General features: G+C 41.8%; 1 protein-coding gene and 2 pseudogenes across 3 annotated transcripts in view; all 3 read left to right on the forward strand.

Moving 5' to 3' along the window:
- The window catches only part of LOC311140517 (myelin-associated glycoprotein-like), a 160,875-nt pseudogene that overhangs the window by 93,290 nt on the left and 45,585 nt on the right, over nt 1–22,000 (forward strand). The window lies entirely within an intron of this gene.
- Nucleotides 1,997–3,584, forward strand: LOC311139255 (sialic acid-binding Ig-like lectin 12; the record flags this gene model as incomplete). Its single annotated transcript, XM_084174148.1, has 4 exons — nt 1,997–2,057; nt 2,265–2,621; nt 2,880–3,200; nt 3,445–3,584. 4 exons carry the CDS (start codon nt 1,997–1,999, stop codon nt 3,582–3,584), a joined length of 879 nt encoding a protein of 292 aa, XP_084030274.1.
- On the forward strand, nt 9,906–15,487 carry LOC311139256 (myelin-associated glycoprotein-like; annotated as a pseudogene). Its single transcript has 10 exons — nt 9,906–9,958; nt 10,504–10,851; nt 11,158–11,419; nt 11,871–12,107; nt 12,365–12,626; nt 12,789–13,085; nt 13,386–13,485; nt 14,161–14,263; nt 14,626–14,679; nt 15,398–15,487. The product of its transcript is annotated as a myelin-associated glycoprotein-like (transcript).

Genomic DNA, 22,000 nt, shown 5'->3' on the forward strand with positions numbered 1-22,000 from the left:
CAGTGGAAACGCGTTCTCTGGAGTGAAGAATCACGCTTCACCATCTGGCAGTCCGATGGACAAATCTGGGTTTGGCGGTTGCCAGGAGAACGCTACCTGCCCCAATGCATAATGCCAACTGTAAAGTTTGGTGGAGGATGAATAATGGTCTGGGGGTGTTTTTCATGTTTCGGGCTAGGCCCCTTACTTCCAGGGAATGGGAATCTTAACCCTACAGCACACACTGCCATTCTAGACGATTCTGTGCTTCCAACTTTGTGGCAACAGTTTGGGGAAGGCCGTTTCCTTCTTCAGCATGACAATGCCCTCGTGCATAAAGCGAAGTCCGTACAGAAATGGTTTGTCGAGATCGCTGTGGAAGAACTTGACTGGCCAGTACAGAGCCCTGACCTCAACCCTATCGAACACCTTTGGGATGAATTGGAACGCCGACTGCGAGTCAGGCCTAATCGCCCAACATCAGTGCCTGACCTCACTAATGGACTTGTAGCTGAATGGAAGCAAGTCTCCGAAGCAAAGTTCCAACATCTAGTGGAAAGCCTTCCCAGAAGAGTGGAGGCTGTTATAGCAGCAAAGGGGGGACAAACTCCATATTAATGACCATGATTTTGAAATGAGATGTTCGAGAAGCAGGTGTCCACATACTTTTGGTCAATATTGAATACAACCCAATAGCTTCTAACGTTGATAATAAACGGAATACATAGTCAGTTGCATAACTGAATGCATTCAACCAAAATTTGTCTCCCGCATTTAACCATCCCTCGCACATTTTTCCACTTTGGCTGCTCAGGGATTCAAACCAGCGACTTTCCGGTTACTGGCCCAATGCTTTTTACCTCTTGGCTACCAGCCACTCATAATAAGTGCATTTAGCACACTTGTGACTTACTGTAGAATATGGCAGCAAGTGTGTTTTTAACTCCCATGGGCAGTACACTTTTTGCAGCAGATCTTACATATTGGGGAAATGACTTAATTTCTAAGACCACAGAGGGCTTCTAAAAAATTGAGAATATTGCCAGTTTACCTCTATCCAATGCAAGGCATTTGCCATATTATTCACATGTACATGTTACAAACAGCCAATCTTGAAATATGTACGCATTCTTATAGACATCTTATAGAAATCTTTCTTATAATAAAACTGCATCTAAATATAAAAGGCATGCGATTGCAGTGTGTGTTGGGAATGCAGTGTGTGTCTCAGTTGGTAGAGCATGGTGCTTGCAATGCCAGGGTTGTGGGTTTGATTCCCACGGGGGACCAGTACAGAAAACATTTATTGACTCACTACTTGAAGTCGCTCTGGATAAGAGCATCTCCTAAATGACTAAAATGTAAATGTTAACCATGGTGGTTTACTGGGTTGGTTGATTATGGTCTATATACAGTACAGTATGGCTGGACGGTAAACAGTACAGAGGGACTTCCTGGATTGTAGCACCAGGAAAGAGAGAGGAGGAAGAGACTGGGGACATGAAGTGAAAGTTCACACCCATTAGAGTCTCACACAGGGCTCCTGATCAACAGGAGCTGAAAGCACACAGAGAGGTAATGTGCTGATTAAGTCTAATTTTCTGCATGGATCGAAAGACAAGCTATTTAACCATTATATATTTTTGTCTCTTTACATTGAATGACTGTTAAAACTTGATTATGACTACGTAATGTAATGGTAATGTTCTATTAATCATTTAGGGCATTGCAACCCATTGCTTCGTAAGGCTTTATATAGCCTAGGCATAATTATTTATGAATGTGGTTAAAGATATTTATGAGCAGATATTAACGCCTATGTCGGGCATTATAATACATTATATGGAGTCACTCATAAGGAGTTGTTATTATCACAACACCATTTAATATTTTAGTTCACACTTGTCTTGTGCTCCAGACCAGTAGACACAGACAGAGATAGTGACCATACAGAAAGAGGAGAAAGAGGAGAGAGACCCCAGTGCTGTGGTTGATTCATTGAGGCAGTAGAGCCAGGATGTGGATCCTCATCTGGGCAGCTCTACTTCTCTCTCTGACAGAGAGAACCACATGTAACAGTAAGGTCCCTTTTATCACTACTATTGGTAATGTAATAATCATTAGTAGATGTGGTAGTAGTAGTGGTATGGCAAATATCTCAATAGATACTATATCATACAAATGTTACGAACAAGTGAAGTAGTATCCAAGTGCTTTCTGCATTACTCATGGCTGTATTAATTTCCCTCCATCAGAACAGCCACAAACACCACCACCAACAACAGCATCACCCTGGACCATCACCTTCAGTCCAGCAGAGATAACAGCAGAGAAGGGACTAAGTGCTGTTATTTCAGGTACCTTCAGTCATGCAGAGAACTTCAATCCTACTGCAGCAATATGGTTTAAATGCCCTGAAAATGGCAAATGTGATCAGGATGAAAACGTAATTATCCACTCTGAAACTCCCTCTAAAGCTCAGGAGGGTTATAAACAGAGAGGGTGTCTACTGGAGACTGATCTGACAAAGAATAACTGTAGTATGATCATCAACAACATCAGAAAGAATGACTCTGGAGAGTATCAGTTCAGACTGCTAAGTGCATATACATACTCCAAGAAAGTGAAAATCACAGTGAGAGGTATTTCATGACTATTATTATCAGTTACAGTGACAGACTATTACTGTAGTTCATTGTACACACTACACACTTGCCAAGTTCCCTCTCAAGTCTCCCTTATTATAAAGTCCTCTCATAAGAGGACAAGATGTCATTAGTGGGAAGACTCCTATTCAGACTTAGCACATCAATGCTGCTCTCCTAAGGCTGATTATGTGTCACTGCTGTTTAGTACACATATGTAAAACTCACTTCTGTGTTTGTATTTCGTGTCTCCAGATCTGACTCAGAAGCCCTCAGTGTTGACTCCTCCTCTGAGAGAGGGAGAACCAGCCACTCTGACCTGCACCGCCCCGGGGATCTGCTCTGGAACTCCTCCTAACATCACATGGACATGGAGAGGGACAGGAGACAACATCATTGAGCTCAGAGACAATATCATCATACAGAAGAGAGAGGACTTGACCAGCGTCACAACATCCCACTTCTCAACTTTGACCTTTACCCCCTCAGCTGAGCACCAGAACATGATGGTTATGTGTCAAGTAACCTTTCAGAAAAAACATCAAATTGAAGAGACAGTAACTTTGAATGTGACATGTGAGTAACATGTCACCTACATTTTACATTAAACACCTTATTCCAGAGAATCTTTGAAACCTAGGAATAACCTTGATAATAAGCAAATGATACAATATGCAGGCTATACGCAGTTATGTCATGGCTTTGACCTTTTCCCTTGCTCTTTAATCATGATCCATTGTAATTAGTCCCTCAACCAATATAGTTTGAATTTAGTGTATGTGTAACAATACATAAAATTAGAAACTCTATGCACTCAAAGATGTGAAAGACCCCCAAATAACTGGAAATAAAACAGTGAAGGAGGATGGTACCCTGGGTCTGACCTGCAGTGCTGACAGTTACCCACCATCTGACATCACGGGACATGTGCCCCACTTCAGAATTACCTGCCCGTTATAAACCACACCAACAACACCACTGTGGAGTGTGTCAGCAGAAATACTGTGGGTGTAGTGAGAGAGAAGTTGCAGGTCACCCAAAAAGGAAGGAAACAGAGAGGTGCTATAATTTAAAGAAAAAACATGCAGATATTTTTTCCTGTAGACAGTATTAACTTGGCATAGATTGCAATTGTGTTGTGTCAAGGTTGTGGTGTGGTTATTGCATGAGGTCTAAGATTGCTCTAATGACACTGTTTCTCTCTTCATCAATTGTAGATCTTTCTGAAGGATGTGGGAATGCAGTTCTCCCCTGGACCATAGCTGGTGTGTCTCTCAGTGTGACTGTTGCCATCCTCATCTACCTGTCTACAAATGCTTACATACGGTAGGATCCTTTTCACTTATTGCACAATAGAAACAAAATGAGGATAATTATATTACTTATATTCTGCTAATGTATTGTCACGATGTCAGTGTATGCGGTTGACTGGAGTCAGGCGCAGGACACAGAACTCAATGAAAAAACGTATCTTTACTAACACACGTAAAGAAACAAGAAGCCTCCACGCAGGGAGGAATAAACCCGCTCACCAACGACATCAGCGAACAAACAACAAACACGCACAGAACACAATGGGAGCCACAGGGTTAAATAGGGGCGGAGTAATTACAAGATGGGCAACAGGTGTGAAACAATCTGACACAACAGGTAGAACATAGAAACATATAACATAGATCGGCAGCAGCTAGTCCTCCGGTGATGACGAACGACGAAACCTGCCCGAGCAAGGAGGAGGGGCAGCCTCGGCAGAATCCGTGACATGTATTTCACATCTAGTTCATAGATGTAGAAAATATAAGTATTTTTACATTAAAAGGAAACTTTATTTCTCAAAGTATCTGTTGTAAGCCCAGACACTGTCTGATAAGATGCTTAGTATAGGCCTAAATGTACTTTCTCTGAGTGTTAGAAGTAACTTCACCCTACCACTTGCTTTTTTCTTGTGGTTCTCAAAGGATGCAAGGTATGAATGGGAAGCCAAAAGAAGAGGAGAGCACCTACATCTCATTGGATAAAAAAGACATGTCTCAGGAAGAGTATGAGGTCATTGCCAGGCGTCCAAGATGATTAAGCACCTGTACTTCCCCCCATTTCTAAGCTTATGCTGAGATCATCATTTAATGTGAAATAATTCATACTTTTCTTCTTAGTAAAGTTTCAGATTTGTATGCATAAAAGGAAAAAGTTAAGAGGCACTATTTTTAATTATAAAAAATATTTTGGATTTCATGGAAAAGCACAGAAGTATTATAAGAAAATGAAAAATCACATACTTTTTTCTATTTTTACTTTAGATAAACTATGTGATTAAAATATGGAGATATTATGATTTAATGCACGCTGCGCAACCATCCTGAAACTGTACATTTGCTCATTGCACTCTGTACATTGCTGTAGATTCCTGTAGATTCCTTCACCTGCCAATTTGCACTCTGCCACTGGGCATTCTCTGACTTCAATGTATATATTTAAATTCCATACTGTGGTGAAAAAAAAGATGTGTGATGTCGTTACTGTAAACAATGGAGAGGTGGCTTGAGATTAACTGTTAATTAAGTAATGGAGAAACTGTATAAAATAATATATATATGTTGCTATTTCTTCCTTACAATTTTGGAGATGTGTTGAGAACACAGATTACAAGCTTGCCTCATTTACTGTTGTATTCTTCATTTATTTTTTCTTGGAATCTAAGTAGTATTTTCTTCAGACTGGATAAACTTGGGTATTCAGCCAATCAGCCACTGGTTGGAAGACTCTCAAAGGTTTAGTCACCAGGCCATAATACATTTAGAACATCCAAAGAGAAGACATATCCAGAGACCTTAATAATAGTCATGAATATTGTAAAGAAAATATACAACTATAATGTCCATGTTGAGGCATGAGGCCTGTTCTGATCAGAACATACTATTTTTCTAATAGCAGCAACACATATTTTAGGGATTATAGTTCAAATGTAAGTATTTAGAAGTAAAAACCAACCTATACAAATATAGTAAGGTTGGGGGCACTTAAACACAGTCTTATGTATGAAGAGGAACTTAACTGCGGTCCACAGTGTTGTAAAAGCTGTGGTCAAACTCAGTATGGCTAACTATCAGATCTGGTTAAAGTAAAACACGTCATGGGAAACTGAGCTGAAGACCAAGAAGGCATAATGGCTTTTACAGTAATATTGTTTTTAGATAAATTACAGTTAGTTCTCTGTATGTACAGTAGTGGTAAATTATATAATGTTGATCTATGACTACATGCACTTCCATTACAAGTAACTACACAAAATGACACTGACATTCCCACGGGGGGCCAGTATGAATAATTTATGCACTCACTAACTGTAAGTCGCTCTGGATAAAAGTGTCTGCTAAATGACTAAAATGTAAAATGTAAAATGTAAATTCATCAGCACCAGGTTAGAGGGAGGAGTTACAGACTGGGGACAGGAAGTGACAGTTTACCTCTCTCTCAGTGTGCTCTCTCCCCCTATTGACTGTGAACCCTGTATGTGTCTCTGATGGGAGTGATGTGCTGATTCAGTCTTATTCTCTACATGGCTCAAAAAACTGTTAAAGTACTTGGGAAAAATGGGCAACTCTCTGGACGTCACTTGAAATTATTTAACAAAACTAGCAACTCCTTGGTCCTTGGTAGAAACAATTGGTACTTTGTTTGTTACAATGAATCTCCATGAGGACTTAGGTAAAAAGTATGTAATTAGTCTGTTACCATGTGGTTTCTAAATCAACTAGCGTAAAATAAAGCTTTACTAGGACTTTGACATCTTCTCTCCATGTATTAAATTACAGTTGAAAAAATGTGCTAAGAAGGTTGTAACAATCATAAAAACGTTCATGTCAGATGTTATGAATGCTTATGTATTCCCCTTACACAGCTGGCAATGGGATGTGTAGTTACTATTATAACACTATTTATCATATTATTCGATACTCTCTCTGTGCTCCAGACCTGTGGACCCAGACAAGGGGACCAGAGAGAGAGGTGAAAGAGGACAGACCCTGGTGTTGTGGTTGATTCATCGAGGCAGTGGAGGCAGGACGTGGGTCCTCATCTGCACAGCTCTACTCTTCTCTCTCACAGAGAGAGAGCAGCATGTCAATGTAGGGTCCCTTTCATCATTAAAGTATTGTTAATATTGAAATCATTAGTAGTTGTAAAGATGTGGTATTCGTAGTGGTATGGCAATTAAACCCCATTTTCATCTAAACTGATACTGTATCATCAAAAATGCTACGGACGAGTGAAGTAATATCCAAGTGCTTCCTGTATTACTCATGACTCTATTAATTTCCCTCTATAACATAAGGCCCCTCCAGCAGCAGCTCCAGCAGCTGCAAACACATAGAGCATCACCTTTAGCCCAGAGAAAATAACAGCACAGACTGGCCTATGTGCTGTTATTTCATGTACTTTCACTCACCCTGATCACGTCAAGCTTAGAACAGCAATATGGTTCAAATGCCATACAAATGGCAAATGTGATGAAGGTAAAGACATCTTATTATTTTTTTTTTTTCAGACAAGTTGAGGCAGAGGGCTGTCGAGCTGTCTGGGATTGCTTGGGCTCCCTTTAATGAACATTACTACTACTACGACCACCAAGCTGAAGTTTTCTGTCTTGGCTACTTTTCCCTCATTTTGCAATTCAAGGTGATACTCAGTCATTTCTAATATCCTTTTACACACAATCTTCTTGACATATGTCATTGTTGCCTAAAATAAAAGCAACATACAGTGAGGGAAAAAAGTATTTGATCCCCTGCTGATTTTGTACGTTTGCCCACTGACAAAGACATCAGTCTATAATTTTAATGGTAGGTTTATTTGAACAGTGAGAGACAGAATAACAACAAAAAAATCCAGAGAAACGCATGTCAAAAATGTTATAAATTGATTTGCATTTTAATGAGGGAAAGAAGTATTTGACCCCTCTGCAAAACATGACTTAGTACTTCGTGGCAAAACCCTTGTTGGCAATCACAGAGGTCAGACGTTTCTTGTAGTTGGCCACCAGGTTTGCATACATCTCAGGAGGGTTTTTGTTCCACTCCTCTTTGCAGATCTTCTCCAAGTCATTAAGGTTTCGAGGCTGACGTTTGGCAACTCGAACCTTCAGCTCCCTCCACAGATTTTCAATAGGATTAAGGTCTGGCTGGCTAGGCCACTCCAGGACCTTAATGTGCTTCTTCTTGAGCCACTCCTTTGTTGCCTTGGCCATGTGTTTTGGGTCATTGTCATGCTGGAATACCCATCCACAACCCATTTTCAATGCCCTGGCTGAGGGAAGGAGGTTCTCACCCAAGATTTGACGGTACATGGCCCCATCCATCGTCCCTTTGAAGCGGTGAAGTTGTCCTGTCACCTTAGCAGAAAAACACCCCTAAAGCATAATGTTTCCACCTCCATGTTTGATGGTGGGGATGGTGTTCTTGGGGTCATAGGCAGCATTCCCCCTCTTCCAAACACGGCGAGTTGAGTTGATGCCAAAGAGCTCGATTTTGGTCTCAACTGACCACAATATTTTCACCCAGTTATACTCTGATTCATTCAGATGTTCATTGGCAATCTTCAGACGGCCCTGTATATGTGCTTTCTTGAGCAGGGGGAACTTACGGGCACTGCAGGATTTCAGTCCTTCACGGCGTAGTGTGTTACCAATTGTTTTCTTGGTGACTATGGTCCCAGCTGCCATGAGGTCATTGACAAGATCCTCCCGTGTAGTTCTGGGCTGATTCCTCACCGTTCTCATGATCATTGCAACTCCACGAGGTGAGATCTTGCATGGAGCCCCAGGCAGAGGGAGATTGACAGTTCTTTTGTATTTCTTCCATTTGTGAATAATCGCACCAACTGTTGTCACCTTCTCACCAAGCTGCTTGGCGATGGTCTTGTAGCCCATTCCAGCCTTGTGTAGCTCTACAATCTTGTCCCTGACATCCTTGGAGAGCTCTTTGGTCTTGTCCATGGTGGAGAATTTGGAATCTGATTGATTGATTGCTTCTGTGGACAGGTGTCTTTTATACAGGTAACAAACTGAGATTAGGAGCACTCCCTTTAAAAGTGTGCTCCTAACTCAGCTCGTTACCTGTATAAAAGACACTTGGGAGCCAGAAATCTTTCTGATTGAGAGGGGGTCAAATACTTATTTCCCTCATTAAAATGCAAAAATCAATTTATAACATTTTTGACATGCGTTTTTCTGGATTATTTTGTTGTTATTCTGTCTCTCAATGTTCAAATAAACCTACCATTAAAATTATAGACTGATCATTTCTTTGTCAGTGGGCAAACGTACAAAATCAGCAGGGGATCAAATACTTTTTTCCCTCACTGTAGGCTCATTAGAATATGTAAAAAATAATAATAGTGACATTTAACCATTGCGGTTATATGTTGTTAGCGGTTTATGTTATTTTTCAATAACACAGACCCCAAAGCAAATCAGGGGGAGAAAAATATATTTATTCAAAGAGAATAGTAGTTATGCTGGGAAGTAGATGGTAGATGTTCATTCTTCCCTGTTCTCAATGTTTCTCCACAGAACAAATAGACAGGATGTAATTTATAGCCTGAAGCCTAGTATGTGGCTGACCAATTAGAATTCCTTGCAATAGAATTTGGCTACTGAACAAACCCCCAAGTATCCTGTTGCAGGCTCAAAGTATAGACCATTTGGACCAATGAAAACTTGCCCATGTAGCTATGAATCCCTGGTTGGAACCCCTACAAAGATTCTAAACAGATGTTGAACTGAAAAACGACTATTTCCATTGATCGTTAATTCCCTCTTGACCTCTAGTCCTCTATTGACCACTAGTCCTCTTGACCAGGGGTCCTCTGTAGCTCAGCTGGTAGAGCATGCCGCTTGTAACGCCAAGGTAGTGGGTTCAGTCCCCGGGACCACCCATACACAAACAAAAAAAAGATGTATGCACGCATGACTGTAAATCGCTTTGGATTAAAGCGTCTGCTAAATGGCATATTATATTATCGACCACTAGTCCTCTTGACCACTTGTACTCTGCGTTGTGTATATTTAGCTTTGAATATTCTTACAATGTCACCACTACTGACATTAGTTATATGTCACAACAGGTGATATTTTACTTATGTCACTATAATGGCATATTCAATATATATCACATAGCATGGGGCTCCATTGGTCCAGAACAGAATGGTAAAGTGTGAAGTAGTTGATGTGTAATTGATGTCTGATGTCTGTTGCAGAGGTCTCTGGTTCTGGGTTAAATAGACACCATGTGGTGTTTGGAGCTGCTTCTGCCGCTGTTGCTAATCATCAAAGGTAAAACGTATGTTTCTCATTCCCTCTTGTCAGTGTGAATATCTACTCAATTATATCACAATAACTCAGACTGTGGAAATTCCCTTGAAGACTACAGATGTAATACTAGAAATGCAGTAATCTAGATATGCAATTGCATTGTAAAACTGATTTGGTGGTTTTACTGCATTGACCCAATTGATTTTAGAGTGTGTCAAACTTACAGCAAACAATACTAAAGCAAAAGGGTACAGAGTAGACACAGGGTCCAACTGGCACACATGGCTCAACCTTGTCCCTCTCACTTAAACAGTGGTGCCAGTGGTGAGAGTGAGACATATGCTTCCTCCACATAGGGTCTCTGCTCTTACCAGCTCACCCAGGGAGAACCTCATGATATCATCCTATGTTCTCTCTCTCGCTTTGTCTCTCTCTGTTCATCTTTTCTCAGTGATTCCATTTGAAACTGTATATGTAGTGTAGATTGATTGTTCATTGATATACAGTTTAGCTCTCAATATCCCCATTTCCAATCTCCCCTCCCTCTCCCTCATTCCCTCTCTCACATGTCAGTGGCCAGTGAAATGTATGGGTACCAAGGGACATCTCGGCCATGACCAAGTCCTGCGTGGTCATCCCCTTCAGATTCATGTGTCCGGCAATACTGTGGCATCCACGGCATCTGGTACTTTGGCCAGCCATACCCACCTGTGGTGCTCTTCCCACCTGTGGTGTTCAAGACATTGTGCATGAAAGTTACAAAGGGCGTACCAAGCTCATAGGGGACCTGCACCAGAGGAACTGCACCCTGCTCATCAGTAATATAGGTACAGAGCACTCAGGGAGGTACTACTTCCGTGCTGACCTGGACAGGTGCCAACATCTACACCTACCCAGACTTCTCTGAGCTCAAGGTGCTGGGTAAGCCTGTTTAAAAAAAAATAAAAAATGTTTCCGATAGTTTACAATCGTAGGTGTCACATTTATGGGCTGGATAGCCATAGCCTGGTACCATATCTGTTGTGATGTCTTGCCAACTGCTGTGGACACTGATTGGCATTACATGGCCTGACAATGACAATAGGAGTTGGCAAGCACAAATAGATCTGGGACCAGGCTAGGATTGACCTAGCTGTGATTATAATTATTATAGTTTTAATGAGAATAGGTAAATATTGTGAATTGGTGAATTTTAACTCGTTCACTTATGTCCTCTCTGTCCCCCAGACCAGCCCAACATTGACATCCCTGAGGAGATAGTCGCTGACGAGAATCTGGACGTGCTATAATACACACAACTGTCCAGAGAATAGCCCAGAGATCCAATGGATGTACACAGACTACCTGCCTGAACCCGAGGATACCTCAGACTTCGTGGAAGAGAGCAACACAACCGAAACTGACCAGCCCGCTCACCTTCACCCCCAGGGGGTCTACTACCCCAACACCACCCTGGTCTACGAGAGACTCATCTTTCTGGACGTCAAGTGTAAATGACCAACTGACCGTTTTCAACGAACCTGTAGGTTGAATCCTAAAATTCTGTGAGAAGTGTGTAATTTGGACACAACATGGGACACATTATGTAATGTGGGGGATAATATAAATATAGAATAACTAATCCTGACTACTACACCAAATGTAATAGTAGCAGTGTTACATATATTTATGATGCACACATTTTAGAACCATTGTCAATATCTACAGTCATCCATTATTCTCCATCTACAGTAGAAGGATAGCAGCTTGATTTAGCAATATATTGCATGATTATGACATGCATAGGGTATGTTAGCCTGTCATCCAAACCTGTTTTTCTACGTTTCACCTTTGTTTTTCTTTGAGAAAATGATGAGTGCAGCATTGGGTCTGGTTTAACCAGGTTATACACTTGTCACTTTTACAAGTCTAACCCCACCTTCCCCTTCCTCTCACCCCAGATGCCCCTCGCTCGGTGAGGGTGAACGTATCCACGGAGGTGATGGAGGGCAGCTCCGTGACGCTGCAATGTGAGGTGGACAGTAACCCTCCTCCCAGGATCTCCTGGCTGTTTGGGGACCAGGAGCTGCTGTGGGACACGGCCTCCAATGCTTCGCTCTCCCTGGAAGACTTAATCCCCGCTCAGGATGGCATCTACACCTGCGTGGGGCATAACGGCAACGGCGTCATGAAAAATAGTTACATTTAACCATTGTAGTTATATGTCAACCAAGCTGACATTTTAATTTCTGTGACTTGCGGTGACATATTTCTTATAAGTAGTGACGAGCGACATATATAATGACTTTTTAGTTATGTGATAAACCAGGCCCATAGCTTCTTGCTCTTGTTTATACACAGTACGTTCTATCCTCTTTAACTTGCTCCTTTGTTCAACTCCTTTCATTCTCCTCATATCGCTCTACATTTCATCCCTTCTATGTCCTCCCTGCAGACCCTCCCAGTGAGCCAGTGATAAACGTCTCCCTGACCATTTTGGAAGGTTCCTCCATCTCCCTGCAATGTAGCACCCAAGGCAATCCCGTGCCCACCCTCACCTGGCTGAAGGACGGGGAGCTGGTGGGCACCATCACGGCTGAGGAGGTGTCTGTGCTGGAGCTTCTGGAGCTTACCCCTCAGGGAGACGGACAGTACCGCTGCCTGGCAGAGAACGAACATGGACGAGACTGCAGCTCACCCCAACATCACTGTGGATTGTGAGTGGGTCTTCAAATCATGTAATGTTGTATCATATCGTATCATATCATATGGGATGGTATCATATCATATCGTATTGTACCACACTGCGCTACACCACACTACACCATCCTATCCCACTCTACATATCAGTCATACCCCTCCTTCCACCCTCTCTTCAGACGCCCCTGTCTTTCTGGAAGACTCCAAGTGCACAGTGGTGAGGGAGGGAGTCCAGTGTGTTTACATGGCTACAGGCAACGCTGAGCCCACCATCGAGTTCTACCTCCCCGACCAGAACATCACCATCAACGACACGGAAGGCCACTACATCTACTACACGCACACGGACGGCCACACGTCCATGGGCATGATCAAGCTACGGGTGAAGGGTGAGCGTCTGGGCAACGGTGCCGTCAATGTGTACTGCAGCAACATGTACGGGTCGGAGAGCTTTCATCTGGAGTTGCATCAGGAGAGTAAGTACACAAGTTCAGGTTTATGGTTAAACAAAGAAACAAATAGCATACCATTAAAATGCTAAACATTGTATAGCCGAGCATACATGAGAGACTGAACTGAAATGAGATGTGTAGTACCTTTATATGATATCTAGATTGACTGTATAAGTAAGACCACAAACTGGATACCCCATTGGCTTGATATGGTAATGGCATTATCTTGAATGTAAATAAGTTATATTTTAGTACCATGACCTAGCGAAACAGTATTTTCTGTTTCTTCACTATCTTTAATATAATGTTTTTGTCCGATGTTAGAGAAGTACCTGATGGCAGTGTTCATTGGCACCATCGGTGGAGTGGCTGTTATTGCCTTGATCATCGCAGCAGTGAGATATGTGGGTCATAACAACAAGAAGTGAGTATCCACCCTTCACTAACTGTGACAGGGGTCGATGCGAGTTACAGGTAGTAATTTCCTGTTTGAATTGACGATAAGGAAAGACTTCAGCCTAGCCATCCATTCTAATACACCTCTGTGTATTCATGAGTGAATGATTAATCGATGGACGGATGTGAGAATCATGGTCATAAGTTATGCTAACGCCAGAGCGAGTTCAAGTAATTTGCCGTCATTAGTCCCCTTTCTGAAATCCTCTGAGACGGAGATCCAAAATGGCTGCCTGTTGGAGTGGGGTTAGCAAGCCAGACTAACCGTAGCCTATAGTTTGCAGGCTCTTTTCCCTGCTTTGATACTGCTTTGTATCCTTGACATGCTATACTAACAATACAGCCACGGTAGCCTACATAACTAAGGTGCTTCAGCATTATAGCAATACATCACATTCTGACAAAAGCTTTTACAGAATGTTGCTCCAAGAGACGGTGTCAGCTCAACCGCAACTAAACCCATGAAACAATAACCACAACCATGAATGTCACCCACAACCGTGAACCACAGGCCTGGAGATTATTAACTACGTTGAGAAACAGGCCCTTGTTTTAAAATGGATGCCCAGGCATGGAGTGTCGTCCTGAGTTAGTTAGTTAGTGGCCATGAGACCGAGTCTGATCTTGTGACTCCACCCCCCAGAGCGAATGGCAACACTGGGCAGGTCCTGGTGTCTAAACTGGAGAACCCAGCGTTGTACTTTAGCACAGTCAAGAAGGACAAACAATGTTTGAGGAAGAAAGTGGTGAGACATGTTGATAATGATGATAATGTTGATAATGATGATAATTACCATTCTCAGATCTGTCTTAGATGGGAGAATGATAGCTGACCCGTTGCTGATGCTGATACTATACTATACCCGTTCAATTCATGTCAGTTTTTTGATAAATGATCAAAAACCTATATGTCCTCTTATGTTAAAGAGAAAATGTAAACTTCCCCAGCCAACTACTGACCTAGCCTGAGAGTCCCAGTACCACTATAGCTATCTATCACAGTACCACTGGAGTAGCTGCGACCATAGCCTTTCCAAACCACTGTTTTCTACTTCATCGCTTCTCTGCGTTCTTCTGTCTCTGTTTCTCTTCCCTAACTCTTGCACAGCTTAAGACAGAGCTTCTGGGCTCAAAGTTTACCTCCATTCTAGAGGAGAGTATGGTAAGGTTCCTAAACAACCCCACCCCAATCCCAACTCCAGTTCTCAGTGGTAGACAGCATCCCTCACTCATCCCAGATAGCAAAATGATATGATGGCCCAAATTCTGCCCTAATCTACAATATTAAGACTTACCATTTGGCCCAGTTAACCACTTGGTGTTACGGTCCTGAACTGGATCCTTAACATGAAATGTCCAGACCTTGTCTGGCAAGGTTGATGTGGTCCACATTCAGACCTAAAGTTGCCCAGTAACTATGGGAAGTTGTTAGTGCCACATAACTCAAGACAGAGATGGGCCATTAGCAAAGTACCAACCCTCCCCCAGTTCGAATCTCCCACATTCGGACCAGATCTGGGCCATACAATGCATTGTGGAGCCAGAACTGAGCGATACTCTATGTGTCACCAAACAACCAGATCTGGCCCACAGTCATCTGCTGTCTGAGATCCGCTTCTATGTGTTGTATTGCCTTTGATTTCCACAACTGCTGTTGCATGGCTGCCTCGATACTAACAGGATATGTTAAACTGCCTCAATCTCCTTGTCTTACACCTCTGCTCACCAATAACAACTAACCCTCCTTTCTCCTCTCTCAATGTCTGTCATGTTATCACTTTATACGGTCTATGTTCTGAGGTGTCACAGGCATTGGTGGCACTGTGCTGGTATAACCTCTGATTCTGAATGGGCCTTCTCTCTTTCCGTACCTTCAACAGGGAGAAGACGGGCATTATCAACTTGTGTGCTCTATGGCAGACCATCACACCAAGATTCCCCATCGTCTCCCCCTGACTCATCTGAATTGACGTCCCCGTTAGTCAACGCCCCGGCCTCCAGGGGGAGCCCCAATCACATCTCGCCACCTAGGACAGCTGGTAGCTACTTGCAGGGTCGGAACACGGCCCAGTGGACAATGTAAAAAGCTCTTGGTATTATCAGCAGCTGTCGGTCTTCCAGCTCTTACTCTACTGTTTATAGCCTCGTAATTCACTCACAACAGGTACAATGTGTTAGCTACTGTACTGTACTGTATCATCTACATTCAATGTTGCTATTTCCATCTCTACACCATTAATTGTTGGCATTGCTATCAAGCATGGGACACAGTAACACATTTTCTGGGGCTCCCGTACTGTATGTCACCCTATATCATACTCTTAGCTAGCCTCGTTAAACGAGATTGAACGCTGTGCATACTAGTTTTTTCCTGTGAAACGCAGCACAATCAGTTTGGATACCAGGCTAGCTTGTTCCTGCTCCTGTTCTAGATCTGTCCATTATAGTCCTTGTCCACTGTGTCCGCTGCCAGTCGAAGTGTCAGGGAAAGGGGGTGTTTTGTGCTTTTTCTTTTCTTATCTCTATTTCTGACCCTGGATCTGGAGGAAACGAGGGATCTCCTCTCTCTTCCTGATTCAGTGGTTGTCAACACTGACCAGTGTCCAACAAACGTTACGCCTTGTACATATCCAGTTGAAGCCAGTCATCATCTCACATATTCTGTTCCCACATATAGTTCAATAGTGATGTGTGCTGTAACTCAGTAGCTTTTGATGATGATGAGAAATGAATAATTTATTTGATTTTATATATAGAGAGAAGATGGATACTCTTAGAGGTTTGTTGAGCATTAAACACAAGGTTCTGTTCGTGCAAGAGGTGGCTTGATTTCTTTTGTTCTTATGCATTACAAGCACTGATTACGTTGTCGTTTGCTCTTGGGGAAATGTGCCGGGGTAACACAGAATGTTCTTTTTATGCCGTTGCCGATTATTTAATTACTATTATTTTTGGACGATTTCTCTGTTTTGCTAAGGGTAAGTGTTAACTTATCCTTAAATGGGAACCAATGGGTTAGAATCCATACTGTATATGACTCCACTGTAGCACTCGCACAGCAGGCCAAAAGGTATCTCGTTGAGACAATGTGTGTGTGTGCGTGTATGTAAACAGTGCTGAAAGAGCTCAAAGCTCACTAATGGCATAACTAGATAACAATGACTGTTAATACAATATTAATAAGCTGCATATGGATGCGTAAAAGGATACTAGTATACTGTTACGATGAGTTTCTGGTATCGAGAAGTTCAGGATGCAAGAAAGTATTCGACCATTCAGATGGAGAGTTTTTTCAGTCATTATTTAATGGTTACAGTACTGGATTCATGTGACAGGCGGTATGGGCGTAGCCCCCTTGTCATCCGAATGAATTCCATAGAAAATCTCTCAGTTTATATAATGCTCTCCAAGCTACTTCTGTCCATCATCTGCCAACCATCATTGAGTGTCACTCATCTCCTACAATAGTATCCCCATACATGGCATCGTGTGGCACCCTAGCCAGGCCATTCCATCACGTACTCCTTCTAAGATCATCACAAGTGGCCCCCAATCTATCTTGGCACGCAGACCTTCTGTCACTCACCAGTGACCTCTATAACACATGGCGTGTCCTTGTCCTCTCTCCCACATGCAGCTCAGGAGTTTACAAACATTAATAATCTTGTATCAAAAGTCGTCATATCATATACATTATGTAAATAAATATCCCGCATGACTATTATGCTGTCAGCCATATGTGTAAATACACTACGGTATGTACATGCTCAGTATTACAAAAATGATTTACACAGGCAAGTCGGATACAGGTTCGGTAACACTTGACTTCTCTGTCATAAGTGTGACACAACGCTGTCATAACATAACACATGTCATTTTTGGTCATGAAAACTGATGTCAAAATACTGACAACACTTTACACTGTCATGACACAAATTGTTATTTATGTAAATTAGTTGGCTTCCTGTATGCTAAGCCAATAAGCTGACTTAAGCAAAGATTTGTGCCATGACAGTGTCAAGTCAGCTGTCAAGCTTATGTCAACTGTCATGACTGTTAATAACATATTTTATGTAATTGTTCTGACATGGTTAAGTCACTAGACCTAATGGCAGAGCGTTCAAGATGTGTTAACTAACATTGAGATATGCCAATATGGACATCCGGTTAGTAACACTTACTGTAATCAGTTCTCTTGAACGCCTCATGGGGGGTTATTTATTTCTAAACCTGGAAACAAAATGGAGAAGCGTTGTTCATGTTTATCTAATTTGTTTGTCACATACTGTGTTGTAAAGCAGATTTGTACTTTCTTTACTTTGTGGTATTCAATATTAGTATTGTGATCTTGGACACAATAATTCCAATCAGAATTCTGCAATCTTTCTGCAAATTAGCACTGTTATTACTTAATGATAATAAGAGCTCTATGATGATGTATGATCACTCTCTTTTATTTTACAAGTCTATCCGCCTCAAGCAAAGCCATCTTTCTTTGGTTCCAAACAAAAATTAATAAAGTAAACAACAGAGAATTTGACCAGCTCAGTTTGTTATCTATATATTTTATCTGTACTCTCATACCCAAAACAGTAAGGAAAATACACCCTGAATACATTGAATATCTCCATGTATTAGTATTAATTTATTGATACAGTATGTAATAGTTATTCCTCCCACACCACCCCTCATTGTTTGCAGTAGATACAGCTTTTTTTAAAACCATTTCACTTGATAAAATTTGCAAATGTGATACCTTGATTATATACATGACATTTTGATTAACATAGTTGAACATGAGGAAGATAACAAAAACTCGTAGCTTCCTTAAGTGCCTTTACATAAAATACAACATCATTCGGTTATAATGTAGCTTTTTTGTTGTTGCATAAAAGCCTGAGAAAGTCATCCCAAAAAAGGTTTACATTCATTCATATAAAAATGCTTTCATCGCTCACACTAAAACAAAACGTATAGTAATAGGAAATAATTTACATTGAAATAAAAGAGCAAAATCAAGCCTCTGAACGAAAGGCTAAAATAAAATAGAAGTTTATCACATGCAGAGGATCATTGGGGATTCGGGGAGATGATGTCATATTCGGGAGACATGTCTGCCTTGTCCAATGAGATGTAGGTACTATCCTCTTCTGTAGCTCTCTTCTTTTCACCCTTTTTGCTATTTAAGTCACAAAAACATTGTTATCTGAGATGATTTTAGAGCCAATTTGTGCAGTTCTGAAAATAGTAACATAAAGGAAGCATCTACTGTACAATATGTTGCAACCCGTTTTTTAACATTAAGATCACTTTATTGGTCAATTGCACACAAGGTCCAACTGAAATTTGACTTCCGCTTTTAACCCAACCCCTCCGAAAGACACACATACATACACATGCATAAACATTCGGGAGAGGTGTGGGGGGGCTGCCAAACTGTGCGGCAGGTTGACGTTCATTGTCATGAATCTTGCCCTGGAAGCAGAACGGAGCGAATTCCGCTAGATGGGTCAGCTGCAAAGATTTTTGGTCTTAATTTTAAGGTTGGGGTTAGGCAAGGTTAGGGTTAATTCGGTTTACAATCAGATGTTATGTCTTTTGGCTATGTCAGCTAGTGACCACTCTGCAGAGCTGCTTCCAGAACAAAATGAATGACGAAAGAAACTAACCTGCCACTGGAGCTGTTGTTGTGGGGGTTGCTCAAGGGCACAATGGCAGTCAATGGCATCAAGGATTTGATATCAGCAACCCTCCGGTTGCCAGCTCACTTACCACCAGACATTTCCCATCGGACCTGGAATTCGAACTGGCAACCATCCGGTTGCTGGCTCGCCTCTCTAACCGCTAGGCTACGGTCTTTGGTTTCAACCTTAAGTTTGCCAAACAGAGCTAAAAAGTTTTCTTGATTATGATTTACCTCTCTCAGACAGTCCTACCTTGCATAACGTATTGATAAAAAAAAGCTAAATATAACAATGATAAGAATGTTATGCCTCCTGACCTTATGCCAAATGTCCAGATGTGTTCAACTGTGGGGTTGTCATGTTGTCTTACCATTTACAAGGACTGGTCAGATAGACAAGAAGGGCCACATTAAGGCTGAGGGACAGGCCAACGATTATCCAGAGAAAGACTGCAACATCCCTCTTCTCTGACCCAGGGATATCTATGGGAAGTGATACTAATTAATTGGTACGAAAACACTTTGTTTAATTTATCCAACACTATTCTACTTTAGCTCTACTCTTTACCCCACTAGCTAGGTTTCCATCCAATTGGCGACAGATTTTCATGCGGAATGAAATGTGCAGGTTTCCACCAAACTGACTTGTTGCAGATATAATCATTGCTTGAGAGCGTAGTGCACTCAAAATGTACTTTTTCACTTAAGTTGTCATGTACCTAATAACTCTAGCGATAGTTTTGTCACAAAAACTGTTGCATTAAATAGCAAAACATGCCTACTCTGGTCTTGGCACGTGCGCTCTAGCCAACACCTCGCAGATACCATGCGGGTAAGCTGTGCTGGTAGGCTAGTCTACATGATGAGATTATTTCGGATAAGAGTGAGAATGTTTTTATTTGTCAAGCATCGATCATGTCACCAGAATCAGACCCTCAATATTTATTTCAAAGTAGCATCAAAATAACCATGCACTTTCACCACCCTGTGAAGTTAATAATTTATTTAGTTTGAAGCCTAATGAACTGCATGGTTTCCCGAGTTATAGTGGAGGACCACACACCATATTATTGCTTGACTCCAAGTTTATACTTCGATATGATGGTGGTTTTTTAAATATTTGCAATAAAGGCATTTCCCCAACAAATGATCTGTCTGCATTTAAAAAATGGTATCGAAACTTCCTGTTTCCATCACTTTACTAAAATAAAAATTGTGGATGGAAATGTGGTAACTGACATACACTGCATTACCAAAAGTAAGTGGACACCTGCTCGTCGAACATCTCATTCCATAATCATGGGCATTAATATGGAGTTGGTCCCCCCTTTGCTGCTATAAAAGCCTCCACAACAGCCTCCACTTCTGGGAAAGCTTTCCACTAGATGTTGGAACATTGCTGCAGGCACTTGCTGTCATTCAGCCACAAGAGCATTTTGTGAGGTCGGGCACTGATGTTGGGCGATTAGGCCTGGTTCGCAGTCGGCGGTCCAATTCATCCCAAAGGTGTTCGATGGAGCTATGACTTACAATGGCTAGAATAACTCTACAAGGCTTTTAGGTACCAACTGTGTGAGTATCTCTAGTTTGGGGCATGCTGAAGAGAGACTTTGGAAGGAATTTGCAGGAGTATCCACCAGGTTGAGCCTCATGCCACCAGAAATGAAGCCATATCCAGAATCCCTTATAAAAATACTGATAACAGGTACTGTAAAGATAGTTTGCTCTACTGTCCCTGCTGCAGCATGAGGCCTGTTCAGGAGACTTGTACTTAACACCACTTTTTCTACAGCAGCAACACATATATTTCAAGGAACATGGTGTAGAGTTTAAATGTAAGTATTTAGGAGATGTAAAACCCGACATACCAAATATAGCAAGGCCTTAGCACTTCAACACAGTTTCAAAGTGGGAAGAGGAACTAAACTACAGCCCACAGAGTGTTGTGAGCTTTAGTCAAACTCTGTGAAGATGCACTAACAGGTCTGGTTAAAATACAATACAAATGTGATGGGAAACTGAGTTGAATACTAAGAAGGCATAATGGCTTTTACAGTAATATTGTTTTTAGATAAATTACAGATAGTTCTCTGTATGTACAGTAGTGGTAAATTATGTTTATCTATGACTACATGCACTTCCATTACAACTAACTGCACAAAATGACACTGAAATTCATCTGACAGTTTACACATTACTGATACTTTATCAGGCATTGTTGCAACCAATTTCTTCCACTTCAGGCTGTGACCAGTTGCATTATTATCATTGCTTCTTGTTATCAAGTCAAAATAATGTAACAGTGAAAGAGGAATCATCACTCTTCAAAAGTGGGTCTGATATGTCTGAATAAGTGAAAGATTGTGGACGGAAAAAAATTGTCTGTCCTTGGTTGCAACACTAACTACCGAGTTCCAAACTGCCTCTGGAAGCAACGCCAGCACAAGAACTGTTCGTCGGGAGCTTCATTAAATGGGTTTCAATGGCCGAGCAGCCGCACACAAGCCTAAGATCACCACGCGCAATGCCAAGTGTCGGCTGGAGTGGTGTAAAGCTTGCCGCCATTGGACTCTGAAGCAGTGGAAACGCGTTCTCTGGAGTGAAGAATCACGCTTCACCATCTGGCAGTCCGATGGACAAATCTGGGTTTGGCGGATGCCAGGAGAACGCTACCTGCCCCAATGCATAATGCCAACTGTAAAGTTTGGTGGAGGATGAATAATGGTCTGGGGGTGTTTTTCATGTTTCGGGCTAGGCCCCTTAGTTCCAGTGAATGGGAATCTTAACCCTACAGCACACA

Source organism: Coregonus lavaretus (assembly GCF_964263955.1).
Source record: "Coregonus lavaretus genome assembly, chromosome: 13".
NCBI classification, from domain to species: Eukaryota; Metazoa; Chordata; class Actinopteri; order Salmoniformes; family Salmonidae; genus Coregonus; species Coregonus lavaretus.